We start from the raw sequence: 15889 nt of genomic DNA, 5'->3' as shown, positions 1-15889 counted from the left end.
GCCGTTAGAGCCAGCAAGGCCTTCTCTGCTGGCCTAGAGAGTGTCAGAATCAGAACATTATATATTTTTAATGTAATATATACACTTTCAATAATGCTATATTGTTTTTACAAAGTTCGTTCTCATCAGTCTATTAACGTCATTTCACTGCTACTTTCTCCCTCAGTTGAGCTGCTTCCAGTGCAACTCATATAAATTAGAGCTTTTACCCAATCAGATTTTCCACCTGTGCCGTCTCCGGGTGAAACATCTACCCTGAGGCCTTCAGAATGTCGAGTGAATCCCCTCTGCTGTTGAAGCAAATGGGGACGATGTTGTTGATTGTCATCTTCTTTAACCAATCAGATTTCGAGTTTGCCATGTTGGGCGTATTCTTTGACACGCCAGAGCCTTCTAGCTTGCCTAGCCGCCTGCGTTAGCCTTGTTCATGTGGCGTGATCGGAGGGCCAGTTAGCTAACTGAAGTAAAACTAGCTAGCACGTAATGTGGCATCATCTAAGATTTATTTAAACTTTCTTTGGTGACGTTTATTTTTTTAGATGTAGTACTTGAGATTTGTTTCTGTGGGGAAGCCTGTTGAATCCTGATTGTGTTATTTGTGTTTTACGGCATTTCTGCTTGCTTGGTGGTCATAAGAGCAAATGTGACTGGTTGTTGTGAGTTTGTTCTCGTTTGTTTAGTAATGACATTGATTTGGGCAATGTGACGTCTGTTTGTGATGCAGCATCCTGTCATACTGCGTAATAGTGGTACATCCTTGATGGTTTCAGTCACCATGTATTCACGTCTCTGCAATTAGTGTATTGTAACTCTCATAGGTGTTGAGCTTCGTGTTAAATCACTTTACTACACTCGATAAAGGTTACCGTCACTGTGAATATGGGATGGTTATGTCGAATGACAATAGCCTATAGCCCTCGTGTCATGGTGAGGTTATTTGAAGGTAGTTTAATAGCGGGCCTCGGTGTAAAATACACGGCCCGCCACTGCTCACAAGGTACACCTAGCCTGGCGCAAGCGCCGTAGTGGCATCACCGCCACTTGGTGGAGAACGGCGGTTGTTGTTGAGATAACGACACCGTGGCGTTATCTCAAAGGCGTTATCTCACCCGCCCGCCTCCAGTCAGCGCACGGCTCCCAGCACGTCCACGTGTCTCGGTGTAAGAGCTCGAGCAGCTTGGCAGTAGCAAGGTTGGCGAGTTCAAATCCCGGTCAGGGGATTTGTAGCCAGCCCATCATAACACCGGGGGGTCGATACAATTGGCAAGGTGGTTGTACTGCGGATAGACTCACCCCCCCCCCCACCGTGAATGTGGAGATTCCACCACTGGCTTGGCTGTAAAGGGGAGACCGCATCAATATGCATTCGAGTAGGAAATCAGCTTGACCCACAGCACGTGGCGAGACACACGTTGGCCGAAGGGATTTCACAACGCCGTCAAGCAGCGTAGCACAGCAGCGGGAGGGGGGGTATCAGCAGTTCCACTTCGGGCGTATGGCCGTTCAACCCCCTTTTTGCATTTATTGATTTGATGTGAGAGCTGCCGTCGTTTTGTGGCTGGAAGAGGGGGATGGGGAATGGAGCCATTCGAAATGTCCAAGAGGTGGGCAGGAAATTCGTTCCAGAGACTGCCATCTACTGCCCAAGACAGGGAGTGATCCACATTGCTATCACCCAGGGGACGAATTATTTGGTTATGCTGCTTTGGTGCTGATTGCTGCGTTGGCAAGCTGTGCGCAAGCACAAATAACAAAACACTTCCACGCATTCGTCCATAACACTGCTTTAAAATGAAAAATATAATGGTCCTACTTATTAAGCATCATGTATGTGCTATGAGGGCATCATTCATACCCTGTGAAAAAGATCCATTGTCCATCAAATGTCACCTATTGTATGTTTCTTTTCCCTTTTAAGTCAGCGTTATATGAATGAATGTAGAGCGACTCTTTACGCACGAACATTCGGCTTACGAACTTTCAGAGATACGAAGAAGCCTGTCCGTATGTCCAGTCGCCTGTTTGGACCGAGAGTCATAAGTTCAACCGCCACGCAATAGATGGCGGTGGTGACATCTACATGTGCAGAACATGAAGATCCAGTGGCATCTGCATCTACATGAGATTGTACAATTTTTAAAGCCATCCCCGTGTTTAGTGTACATGCTGTACATGTTTGGAATCGACAGGAGTAATGTTGGACTTACAAACAAATCGACTTACGAACAGACCTCTGGTATCTAACTCGTTCGTAAGTAGATGAGTCCCTGTATCAGCCAATAACACGATGAGTAGAACCCCATTAGGTACCAATCACTCATCCTGTACACCCACCGCAGTTAGCTTCCATGCAGCAGTATCTGCAAATGTGTCTGAGGCACACTGAAGTAGATGTTTCAGACCGTTTGACGTGAATGAGTGGCAACACAAGCTGTCAATGGCAGTAGATATAATTGGCATCTAGACAAAAGGCCCATTTCAACATGACTTTGGTGAAATTCAACGGAATAAAAAATGTCACCCGCACCGATTATGCTCTTTGTGTGTTAGGAAGAAAAAATATATATCTGGGTGATCCGTGACAAGGTTTGCAAATATTCTCCACGCTCCAGTAACAAAGCCACCGCGATTGTCAGAGGATTGCATAGCGTTGGGTTCACGTGAACTTGGAAGGCCACAGCTTTTGTGCAGAAAATGTTGCAAAACCTGTCGTGTATCGGCGCCCAATTGGTTGAGAAAACAGATTGACTGTGTTCACGACATTTTTTTGCTTTGCTTTTTGTTTAAATAGACATTGAAATATGCATAATCTCAATACCACATGATACTAAATTGTGATATTACTTTTAATATCTTGCAATGCGTTTTGTTCATGTATAAGATATAAAAAAAAACTTATTTACAAATTTAAATAGGGATGTACAATAGAAATTCAACATTAATCTCACAATAGCATTACACTGTATACAGCTAAATGAGTCGTGTACTTATTTATTTTAGTTTTTGATACCAATGCTTGCGGTTACCTTGTTATGATTTGCGAAATACAACCCTTTACTGGCACAACCAAACCACCTTTGACTCATCGCCCATATCCCTGTGCTATGCCGTAAATAACGCAGTCAAAACAGTCGCACCATCGCTCAAAGCAACAAAATGCATTTGACAAGCTGGGGGCTAACGTTAGATCTGTACTGTCAAGCAATAATTTAGTTTACGATGATTTTTTTTGTTTGTTTAACATACTGTAAATTGAACTACAAAGTTAACATTCAAAGGCTAGAATATTGCAATGTACAAGTATACACATCTAAGCATGAACGTGCCTCATTAGGGTTACAGTACAGTACTTCATTCAAAGCGAACAGTGCTTTCTGGGGTCTCCTACATCCTGCACAGCGTTTAAACGTACGACAAAATAATGATACAAAAACCACAGCGCTGCTTTAGAGTTCTATGCGCATTTGCAGAGAACGTTCTGACTTTCTTCTAAGAGCTTTGAACATTCGTTCGCGAGCAGTCCATATAGTCCCACGGCTCTCTTCTGTCGAGGGAAGTGGAGCGCCGCGTGTGCCTTCAGCGGAATGAGGTTAATGATAGTCGCAAGCAAAGAAGCTTCCTCGGAGGGACGGACGTTCCTCTGGCGATAATTGCGACGGGGGTGGAGGGGGGGCAATACAAACAAACAACGACTACGATGTCAGCGACGAAGTCAGCGACGAAATAATAACTAAACAGTGGTGGAAAAAACAACGTTTGCCCCCCCCCCCTCTCTCTCGACGAGTGTTTCCCCCCCCCCCAGCAAGATTTTCTTTCTTCAGCAAAACGTTCCTTAAATAACGCGGCGGCGAAGCGACGTCCTCCTCGTTCGCCGTTAAAGAGTTCCGCTCGGAGCAAAAAGCGCCAACAAGCAGGGAGCGTCGCTCGTTCAGTCGTGAAGCGGAGAAGTTGGGGTTGGGAGGGGCGGGGGGTGGTGACGGGGCGAGAGGGAAACGCCGCCGGTGTCACACAGACCCCGCCGGCGTGCGCTCCGTGCGGAGCTCCGTGCGCTGCTGGCGTGCCGCCGGCTTGTCCCGGACGCGAGCCGCCTGGGGCCCCCTCGCGGCACCCGGCCTCCTGTGCTTGTTCTTCCGCTTCTTGCCACGCCGCCCGTGGCGTGAGTTGTCTGGGGGGTCGGGAGGTGGCCGGGGGGGGGGAAGCGAAAAGGTTGCGAGACGGAGCGGAGCGCGGCGGTTCGGGGGCAAGGATTTACTCTTACGAGCTCTTGAGCACCTCCTGAAATGTGTCACTTTCACTCACACGATGTTCTTCGCGGTTTAGCTCGGAGGGGTTAACCGTGCCACACATGTGAACGTCTTAGCAAACGAAATAGCAGCAGAGGGTAAAGTCTGATAGGGCACTTACACTTTGGCGGTGTGCCCATGTTCTCTGGTCAGGTCTGACCACGTTTTAAAACCGACATATGTTTACATAGCCACAGTGCACTCTGTGCAATAAAACAGTGTAAGAAACTTAAACAGAGATGCATACACGAACATGGAAACGTGCAATGTTACGGTGAAATGGAGCAATCTGGAAAGTGTTAGCTCCAAATTGTTTGCTGGGGTGGGTATGTGTAGTATTGCACGACTCAATATCAGCAGATGTCTTGAAAGTATGGCCTTTTTTCATCAATAATTCTTCCAGACGATGCTTAAGTTTGAGTACCGATTTGTGCAGTTTTTGCAGAGCGAAAATGTGGTGCTCCCAGTTTCTGTTCAGATTTAGAATTGGTAATTCATTGCACTGTGTGATGGCACTAGCATAAATTATTGGTCCAGAATAACGAAACAAATATTTGCCATACATATACTCATGACGTAGTCGGCGTTGCCGGCTTTCAATCAACGTGTCAGACACCACGTGAGGTATATTACTTGGTTAACAGATGATAGGGATCGTGTATTTTTAAGTGTTTAGCACGGGACTTAAAGTAACATGACATTTTAAGCTGGTGCTACCCTGTGAGTGATATTAATTTAACCTCTGGATCATAATTCTCTGAGGGCCCAAAGTATAATTCCCCCCATTTCCTTGGATATAAGCCGATATAGTTTTGCCAAATTCCATCTTTCTAGCCTTTCTGCACCATCATGATAAGTCACAGCAATCACTTAAGCCAGACATTGCATCATTGTGTACATGATGCATACATGTACTTGATTTATAATTAAAATAATCCGGATGTACAATGTTTTGGAGTTCATTCCTCTACCATGCAGGAATAATAAATCGTGTAGAAATGTTGTTTTGATTAAAGTATACACACACAGGCCTGACCCACGCACCAGAGTAATAGACCTGGGTCCAACAATGCGAGAGGAATGTGGGAAAGAAAAATATGTTGGATTTTAAGGATTTTCTCTGCCACCAAAGCTCGTAACCCTCAACAAAAGAGATTAAGTATAATCACATACTCTTTAGGCATTATTAACTTAGCCAAGATAACTTGTACATATAGAATACAAGCCTTTTTACTGCTTTGGAAGAGGTAATGTTCTGTGCTTCGAATATATACAGGACATTTTTGGTAGCTCTGCTCAGTTATTCCTAGGGATAATATATTGGCGTGGGTAAGAGTTGAAAAATAGCAGACTGAAATTTCTCAGAATTCACGAAGCAATGTTTTGCATTCGGATTATAAACCACAGTTAATTTGAAAACATTTATTTTTCTATGTTCAATGGAATTTTATATTTGCCAAAGTGCCTTAAGCAGGCTTTGTCATTTTAGTGCCCTCCTTCAAATGGGCTACACAGCTGTAATCATAACAAAACGAACTTCCTGATTGTGTGACCAGCCTGCTAGACTTCGGGATGCTGCTGCTCAAGTGGTGAAATGCTTAGCTTGGTTGACTCGCAATGTAGAGGTCCCCTATTTGCTGAAATTCCTCCTGTCCACCCAGCGACATGAGTACTCCAATAACAAAGGTTTTTTGGGTTAGATCTGGTAAATATAAATGCGTCGTTAAACCCGCCACCAACTGACACAGCTAATTAGTAAGGGTTTTCATGTAAACAAAACCCGTAATTATGGATAATATTGGTCGCAAAATCCGAATTGTTAAACTGACTACTGCACGGTTAGACAATGGGAAGGTCAGGTATGGGGTTAGGTACATTGTGGTTATTCCCACCTCTTCCAATACGTATGACCCGCGAGGAAGAGTAGGCCAAATTACACTCCAGAGGAGCACTCTAGAGAGCTGCACTCCTCTAGTGGAGGCCCGTTAGTCAGCAGCGGTGCGAGTGAGCACTTGCAGGGCTGTACCTTTACCTTTTATGATTCAGGATTGATAGGACTACGAGGCTGGAGTCCCATGGAGTTCCGTTACAACTCAAATTGCACTGAAGCCCTATCGCACCCTCTGGTAGGACAGTGGAAAAATCGCACGATGCGCTGCGTGAAACGCGAGTCATCGCTTTATAAGAATAGGTTTCACCCTTTCTGGTAAAGCCTTTTCTTATATTTTGATACTGGCAAGGGAGGTCCCATGATGCGAGTCATCACATTGTCTTTGGGTGCCCAATCCAACTCCACACACACATTCTAGATTTGAAGCTTTCGTGACTGCAAGGATTTATACTCTTAGTTCTTTCGGTAAAGTCACGTAGGTAAAAAATGAAATTAAAATTAATAAAATAAAAATCACGACGTTTCGGAGGCAACACAAGTCTCCGTCATCAGGTGGGACCGTCACAGCCAGATTTGCTGCATCAAGTGAGGCAGGGATTCAAGATGAAAGCTCTTAAATACAAGTTAAGGGGGGAGGAGAGGGGGGAGCTTATCAGAATGTGGTAGCCAATGAATGAAACGTATCGGGAGGGGGGGGGGCTAAAAGAGGGCACGAGGTGCTCGTAGGCGTCGACGTGTAAGTGTTTGTGCGCACATACACACACACTTCACCTCGACACACCACATATCCACACTCGCACGCCGATCGTCGCGAATGTCGCAATTGTGCACGCGAGCGGGGCCCCCCTTTGCCGATCGACTGCCGGATGTGGGCCTCTCACAAGGCCGCGTGCAGCTCGCGGCGGTTGTTTGACCATGCTTCTTCCACGCTGGTCAGGGTTTGGCCTGGTGAAGGTGAGGAAACATAGACGCCGGAGCATAGAGGTACAGCACAACAATGGGTTTTGTCGCACCTTCCTCTGCTGCCCACCACGTCGCTACGACTCGTCTGACGCATGGCGGCCACACATTCACGCACTACCAAACCTGGTGCCTGCTTGGCTTCTGGGGTGATTCGGTCCTGGCAAGCCACCATTACTCGAAACTTGTGCAAGGAGAAGTATCAATGCCCTTTATTCATCCTGGAAAACCTCACTTTTCCCGGGGGATTCTGTGCAATTGCCACGTTTGACCGATTGCTATCACGAGTGTTTGGCTTCATGTGGGTGAAGCCCAACGACCATGTGCAAAAAACCCAGAGTGCGGCAACACTCAAAGCTCCGCACGGACAGATACAAGAATCTGTTGTTGAACTGCCATAACCTGACCACCTCATAGTGACATTGAAAATAAAATCTTTCCGAAAACGTGAAAATACAGTAACTGAAAAATACATTATTTGAGTAGCATTTTACCAACTTTGCTGGAGGCAGCCTTGTGTCGTAGTACAGTACAACACCGTACATTTCGACCATCACACAATTGCCCTCACCAATCAACCACCCTCACCCAGTGCAGAATTTGCTCGTGGGGCAATGATTATTGCCTCTTGAAAATTTTTCGGAAACAGTAATGTATGGTTAATCTTGCATATTATTCGCTGACTTTTCATGTCCCGGCAAATAATTTCCCCGCATTTCAAAACGATTTGTGATTTATTTTTGTACCGTAACCTACTTGGCGCAGAGTCGTACCCGTCGTGACGCGCACTAGGTGCTGTACATTATTTACACAGCTGACCTTCTTGCATATCCGCCAACACCTCAAGTCCGCTGGTGGGGGGTGACGTCATACGTGCGACAACGCATGCCCCTTTATCACGTACCTGAACAAATGCCCCATTTCTTATTGGTCCGACCCCCCCCCCCCCAACGCGTACTCTTTCGACTCACCGTCGTCAGGGCAGGTCCGATGCTGCGAACGACACTTGCGCACTTCCCGGAGCGGGGGGCAGAGCCCCCCGCCGCTGCTGGGGTAGCGGACGACCTGCCGCGCATGCCACTGACGCCCCCACTTGAACCCGCACTGCCGTCCATTCTTCGTGCACTGGGACCACTCCCCCCACATGGAGACCTCGCAATGCACTGCGTGGGACAGAGGACAGCCATTGCCACGTGTTTGCCGTGCACCGAAACCCTCTCGCGTTTCGATAAGACCGCAGGTTGCAGGGTGGGGTGCCGAAATCTGGGAACGCGCGGGCGGCTCGCCGTTAATTTGATTCAGAAAGGCGTAGCACCAATGTTTTTAAAGACATTTTACTCACCGCAAATAACTGTAGTGACACAACCACACTCTATGCTAGCTGGTGCCAAACTGTTTCGTTTTTCTTCCGGTTCCTTTCCGATGACGTACACGTCCGTCATCGGAACGGGAAAGGGTTAGTAACAATAACAACAGCAATGCACTTTTTATTTACCTGGTATGTTTGACAAATTCCAGAGCCTATCTTAAGCAAATGTTAACACTTATCCACAGGACCCTGTCGTGTTTTCGTCTAAGTAAACGGCCCAGTGTGTTACACGGCACAGAGCAATAATAACAAAGTTGAAAACAAATCGGTAGTTTCCGCTTTTATTCTATGACTGACAATTTGCACATTTGACAACGTCCAAGGTTGACATATTGCTGGTCATTTTAGTTGTTATGAACCAAAAATAGGCCTTGGAAAATTATGTTCATGGGTGGTTGTGTGAAAGGAACCCAAAGCACAGGAGAAAACCTACCGAGCAAGTGCGGGGAGAAACATTCAAAGCTCAGCACAGACACATTTAATAATTAACTGCTGTACTGACATCTCTCGCCTGGACATATATAATCTTATCTGTGCGACGTTAATTCCCCAAACAATACAATTAAAGTTTAAATAGCGTCCCAATGCAACCATATCTGAAGGCACTTATAACTTTTAATCAAATAAATTGTACTTATTCAAACAGGAAAGTTGTTTGGAAAAACAGCCACTTATGTTTGGGGTGAGCGAGTATTTTTTACCGCTTAATTTCAGTATTGATGACGATGGCTTTAGAATTAACCGCTTGGCACCCACTTACAGAGTTCCGATGCCAAAGCTCCACTCGGGAATTGCGTCCTTCTTGGACGCCCAACGTCCCATCGTCACGTGGCGAGTGGCTGCTCAGATGATTCTCTCTCCGTGCGATTCTATTCTGTGCCCCTTCTCTCATTCACATCCACTGTCCTCGTCATCCCACTCCAGCGCATCCTCCCATCCCACCCTCGAATGTCCCTCTCTACCCCTTCTGCCCTGAACTGGCGTTCAATCTACGTCGCCCTTGTATGGGAAAATCCTCCGGTGTAACTCGCCGATCGGCACACACTGCACGGTGTGTGGGTAGCTGGCGCGTGACTCACCGATCGGTGTGTGTGTAACTGGCGCGTGACTCACCGATTGGCACGCACTCCATTGTGTGGTTGGTGGGGGAGAAGCCGTCTGGACACGACTCGTAGCAGTTCCCCTTGTAGAGGTACGAGCCGGGGAGGCAACGCGTGCAGAAGTTCTTGCTGAAGCACGTGTCGCAGCGCTCGATCTTGCATTCTGGGATCAGAAGGCGGCGAGAAGATCGTTCGCAGCCGAGTTACTTTCCCACAAATTAAGGAGTTTGTATTTGCCAATAAAAGAGCAAATGGGAAAATGCTTTGTGAGTGAATTCACATTATATTTTAAAAGATCATTATATATCTAGAAAGCGTCACTGAGCATTCGAAAGCTTCAAAAAAATGTTTGCATTAAGGTGCCAGTTGCTGATGATGATGGAGATGGTTGTGCTGATGATATTGGTATTGATAGTGTTGATGCAATGCTGATGCTGATGGTGATACCAATAATGATGCTGCTGATGATGATGGTAGTACTGCTGCTCATGTTCATAATAACAGCGACATTGATGATGATGATGATGATGTGTTCAGGTAGGGGTGGACCGACTTGCACACTCCTTCACGTGGGTGACACATGATGCCGCGGAAACTCTTGCTGATGGTCATGATGATGATGACGATTATGATGGGAGTGGTGGTACTAATCATCATATTGCTGTTGTTGATGATTATGTTATTTATAATGCTGATAATCTTGCTGCTGCCTATGACAATTGCAATCACAATGATTATCCAATCTTTCAATACGGTTGTGAGCTGAAACGATAACAATTGGCGCGAGAGACGCTTGCGAGGGAGGAACAATTTAATTTGTCGCGGCCGTGTTCCGATGGTGGAGGCTTTCCCGACAAAATATTTGGCCAAATCACGACACCGCCTCGCCCACAAATCTATGAAGGATTGATGCCGACTCTGATTAAGGTGCTGGCGGTAATGCTGTTGTCGCTGCCCATACACATCACGACACTTTAGTCTCGTGTTGAAAGTTTGTTGTCCTTCCCCGCACACCTCCGATTTGCGCGGTCGGCTACGCACGGTGCGAGAGAAGCGTCGACATTGACGACGATATCGCGAGGGTTTGGCGGACCTACTTGCACACTTGTTCATGTGCGTGGCGCGCAGGCCGTAGTATCCCGAGGGGCACATGTGCAGGCAGGCTCCCAGCTGCCGCATGCCGGCCCGCTGCAGGTGGAAGAAGAAGCGAGGCATGCAGCTGAGGCAGCCGTTGGCATCCGAGCACCCGGAGCATCCGCGCGGGCACAGCGCACTGCTCGCACCCACTGCCAGCCGGGGGGGGGGGGGAGACACGGGGGGGGGGGGGGACACAGAGGGGGGGGGGGGACACAGAGGGGGGGTCATTGTGAGAGTGAGGAGGGAGTATCGGGAGGATCGAGCACGGAGGTATCGTGAGAGGTGGCACAAGGAGCGCAGAGGGACGGGCACGAGCGAGCGGGGAGAGGAGGGGAGTGGTGGGAGGAGATGATGGTGAGGATGGTGAGAGTGGTGGGAGGAGATGATGGTGAGGATGGTGAGAGTGGTGGGAGGAGATGATGGTGAGGATGGTGAGAGTGGTGGGAGGAGATGATGGTAAGGATGGTGAGGATGGTGAGAGTGTTGGGAGGTGATGATGGTGAGGATGGTGAGAGTGGTGGGAGGAGATGATGGTGAGGATGGTGAGAGTGGTGGGAGGAGATGATGGTAAGGATGGTGAGGATGGTGAGAGTGTTGGGAGGTGATGATGGTGAGGATGGTGAGAGTGGTGGGAGGAGATGATGGTGAGGATGGTGAGAGTGGTGGGAGGAGATGATGGTAAGGATGGTGAGGATGGTGAGAGTGTTGGGAGGTGATGATGATGAGGATGGTGAGAGTGGTGGGAGGAGGAGGATAGAGAGAAGAATAAGGGAGGGACGGGATGGGATGGGAGAAGTGGAAAACGAAGGTTAGCAGAGGGAGTGAAGATGTGAAGATGAGGGATTTACCAAATAGAAAGGAGAAAATGTTCCACATTTCATGGAGCACAACAGGTTAGGATTGCATTTGCAGAGGAATAATGAAGTGCAGATTGGGGGCAGGACCATGATCTATCCACTGCTGGATTAAGGCTTCCCCAAGTTGTCGCCATCCTTTACAATTCTTAGGATGCAACAATCCGTGCAGCTCCTGCACTTGACGCTGATCTCACCCCTCCATCTCGGTGGCGGTCGCCGTCTCTGATCTCATCCCTCCTGCGGCTGCCACTCCGTCACCAGTCTTGACCATCGGTCAGCATCCCGTACAGTCAGAGGTTGTCTGCCTAAGCCCACGACGTCTGCGAGTGGCGTCTCCTCTCGGAGCCACGCACAACTCTCTTTCTCTCTCGGAGTCATTTCGAGCATGCGGCAATGCCACATTTCTCTGTGCGCCCAATCTCCCTTTACTGCGTTCTCTTCGTCAATATCCGTGTTTCCGACACATCTGGAAGCTGACAAAGAAAACTGACAAAAATAGCAGCGTATAAATAGTTTTCTCGAGCCTAATTCAATTGTACCGAATTTAATTTATTAGTATTCATTCCGACTTGCATTCCAATCCACATGGGACTTGCAGTCGGCTTTGAAATCACTTGGGCTGCTTGGATAGGCTTAAATTGGGCATCTGCGTCAGCTGTAAGTTGAGCTTTTGCATTTCCCCCATACATCATCTTCTATTATATCCAGCAGACTGTAAGGCTCAACTGTTAAACGATTCCTACAGCCGGCTGCGATGTTGTGCATTGCCTGGGGTTCAGTGGCAGGGAGACCTCTGTTCGTAATGGAACGCACCTGGCGTGTGAGCTTTAATCCAGGAGAGAGACAAACTCGAAGGTGGCGACTTCCCGAATGGACGCCATGCACTCGCTGGAGTACAGACTTAAGTGCAGCATTCCACGTGTACGTACAGTCTACTCGAATCGCCCTCTTGTCAATCCACTGCTGGATGCGGTCCTACCCACACCGCGCGGGTGGTGGGGGTTGTTTGCTCATACTTTACCACGCCAGGCAGGGCAATTTGGGGACCATAGGAGTATAGCACAACCAGTAGTGGTGCTGCACTGCCCCCTGCTGCCCAACACTGAGCTCCGCTGCCCGACGGCAACTCGTGTTGCGCACGTGATCGCCCATCCAAGGCGTGTCCAGGCTCAACCCCGCTTAGCTTGCGAGATCTCATTAGACTGTGCGCATTCTGGGTGATTTGATCCGGGGCGCATTGTTTAAGCCCCACAGCGATGAACTCGTTGCACGTTCAAGTGTTGTCGCGGGCATGGCATTAAACTGCATCCAATGAAAGTGCCCTCGAAAGGAACGCCGGTGAGAGAGCCAAGGGAAACCATCTCAACTGGCCCTAGCTACGGCTCAAACCCCAAGTAAACAGCAACGAAATAATTGAGCAGGCAATAAGCCTCCTTCTCCATATCTCTTCCTGCGCATACCAAAATAAAGGTATTTATTACACATTCCATCAGCCACGCCACGGCCTTCTGCGAATACATCATTTCAGCAGCATTTGGTTCAACACAAGCAAACTCTGGAGCGGTGCCGACATTCACTGTCTCATCGGTAGTCAGGCTCGCTTGAATCAACGCTGGCGAGCTGACGAATGTTCATGGCAAGGTCCCACTCCGTTAGATATGGGTCCCAGTTGACCTTTGTCGAGTAATGAGGGAGCGCGGTGTTGTGGGAGGCTGAGTGGGGAGCAGGTTCAGACTGGATGAGGGCCGCTTGAGCCATGGGCCTGCACTTGGTCAGAGAACTCGCGGGAGGGGACGTTCAATGTGGTGGTATCGACGGAGATGCATGTTGAGGTACAATTACTCTGATTCAGTTGTACTGTATAACTACTGCGACGTATGATTACTCTGAGACGTTGTGAGAAGAGCAGCCATAAAGGTTGTTTTTGTTTATTATGAACTAAAACTAAACTAACATTTTTATTTTACCAGGTAAAGCCCACTAAAGCCATGTAGCTCGTTTTCAGAAGCGACTTGGCCACAAATGATAGCTCAACAAAGTGGCTCACCACGTGGACATTTATAGCAGCCAAATACGCTAAATGGACGTTTGTAAATGTGGAGGGGAAAACCAGAGGACCTGGAGAAAAATCCACGTGACCACAAGGAGAACATGTAAACTCCAAATATACAGGCATCAGGGTCAGGATCAAACCCACAACCTCCTGCATACAAGGTGAGGCAATTAACATCCCATCACCGCTGCGGTGCCGATTCTTTCAAAAGTCAATGTGAAATGTAACTCTGCATTTAAAAAACCATTGTACGACATATTATAGCTGGCAAGATTGTACATATTGAAAAACTGTTTTAAAATATATACGAGGGGTTTCACTGGCACAAATTCACCACATTCATCATTCATATAATTACGCGGGTTTCTGTTATAAAGCAGTGTTAATTACACACTCGATAATTTTAGTTATTGTGTTTGGCAAGAAACGTTGTATGAGTATGTATTGTCAATTGTTTATATAGAGAAATACAGGTTTTACTCTTAATGTGTTTTGGGAATAAATTAAAATGGAGACTTGATTGCTATATGATAATGAATAATTAAACTTTAGATCCCTTTGTCCATCTACTGCTGGATGAAGGTCTCATCATGTCATGTCAGTCGTGGGGTTTGATTGACCATACTTCACCACACTGTGCAGTGTGAGTTGGTGAAGGGGTGGCCAAGATTGGTTCAGACATCACGCATCACTGATGTTAGCCGTGGCCACATAAATGGAACTCATGTCACCAGGTCCAGAGCACAGTGTGCTCACCATTGTGCCACTACTCCACCCAGGTAAAAAATAGAAACGGGCTACAAAATTAAAATATGAATATTCATTAAGATTGCAGGAGTCCGATGAGCTATACAGCTCTTTCACAGATGTCCAGTAGGTACGTGCACATGTACACCGCCTTTTATTCAACCCACTCGCGAGTGAGAGCCTCTCCGCCGGGGTTATTTGACCATACTTCACCGCGCCGGTCAGTGCGAATTGCCGAAGGCGCCTTACGTAGACGTGGGGGAGCGTCGCGCTTCGAGCAACAGATGTTGCGACGCTGCCCTCTGCTGCCCACATCGGGATCCCCGCAGCCGCCGGTGGCGAGCTTCCCTGTGCATGGTGGTCACCCGTCCAAGCACTATCCGGGCTCAACCCTGTCTAGCTTAGATCATGGGTATGTATGCGTGTACATTGCACTATTCATGCCTGATCTCTTAGCTTCTCTCTGCAACCATGACTCAAGGGAAATGAATCCGCGAGAAACGTTTGCCCAATCATTAATGTCATTTTCGTCAAAAGTTTCTTGAAGCGCTCGTAATTCCTGCTGTGCCTGCATTTCATCACCAATAACAAAATCAACACGTCTGTGTGTGTGTGTTACAATTGCGTTGGATAGTTATGCATCTGGGTTATCCCTTGGCTTCGATAGATAAGAGTGTTCAGCTGTTGTTGGCTTGAATTGTGTTTTGTTTATATTTTTTCTCACACACGAGAGACAAGTCTGACCCTCGACTCACAGACACGTTTACGCTTCTCTCAAGTGCTATCGTCGCCGAGAAGGGAGGATATAAAGCACCACCAGCCTCACGCCACCTTCTCTCCTGCAGAGAGAGACCTCACGCACCACAGCAATGTGGCACACGTCTCTCCGTATTGGGCTCTGTCCAGAGGTCGCCTTTTACACACGCACGCACGCACGCACGGATCCACACTGTCGGGAAAGAACATACTTTTCACCAAACAACACGCACAGGCCAAGTCTGTACCGGCAAGAATGTTTTGGGGGTCTTGGGTCTATAAAGGTGCGTGTTATGGATGACGCCTGTCAGAGCGCAAGCCGTGTGCGATGGCGTGATTAATGGCCGGTGGAAGGCTGAGGCTACTTGGCATCAGCTGAAGTTTCAGTGGGAAAGCGCCGCTTGCGTGAGCGACACGTGACACCGATCGACTAAGCTGAGGTTACGACGGACGGCCGTGCATTTTAAAGCGAACCCACGCATTCCGTGTCGGCATATCCCATGGTATGCAGCCTCCCCGCACGTGTCCAATGTCATGTGCGTGTGTACACACATCTGTGCGTGTGCGTACGTCTTGTATTTGTATGGGTGGCACAGCGGTCTTCGCAGCGCAAGTACGAACCCGGCAACTTGACTTCGATGCCCAGCCGTGGCGAACGGCAGTGGCAAGGGGCACCATCAGAACTTTTTTCCTGGGCCTCCCCTAGGTTGACCCAGCCTTAAATTGGGACCTGATG

The 15889-nt window shown here is 47.9% G+C and overlaps 1 protein-coding gene across 2 annotated transcripts in view; it reads right to left on the bottom strand.

Annotated features, from left to right (window-relative positions):
* Window positions 1-2434: 2434 nt before the first annotated feature.
* The window catches only part of LOC144935798 (R-spondin-3-like), a 28673-nt gene continuing 15218 nt past the window's right edge, over window positions 2435-15889 (bottom strand). For both annotated transcript variants that reach the window (XM_078862553.1, XM_078862555.1), the window contains exons 3-6: window positions 10701-10889; window positions 9617-9766; window positions 8106-8297; window positions 2435-4165 (exon numbers count right to left, since the gene is read on the bottom strand). In XM_078862553.1, the coding sequence (XP_078718679.1) occupies window positions 4005-4165; window positions 8106-8297; window positions 9617-9766; window positions 10701-10889 (692 nt within the window). In that variant the 3' untranslated portion in view covers window positions 2435-4004. The remainder of the gene's footprint in view (window positions 4166-8105; window positions 8298-9616; window positions 9767-10700; window positions 10890-15889) is intronic.

Source organism: Lampetra fluviatilis, chromosome 14, assembly GCF_964198595.1.
Source record: "Lampetra fluviatilis chromosome 14, kcLamFluv1.1, whole genome shotgun sequence".
In the NCBI taxonomy this organism is placed as follows: domain Eukaryota; kingdom Metazoa; phylum Chordata; class Hyperoartia; order Petromyzontiformes; family Petromyzontidae; genus Lampetra; species Lampetra fluviatilis.
Note: the sequence above shows the minus strand (reverse complement) of the source record. Positions and strands in the feature narration are given on the sequence as shown.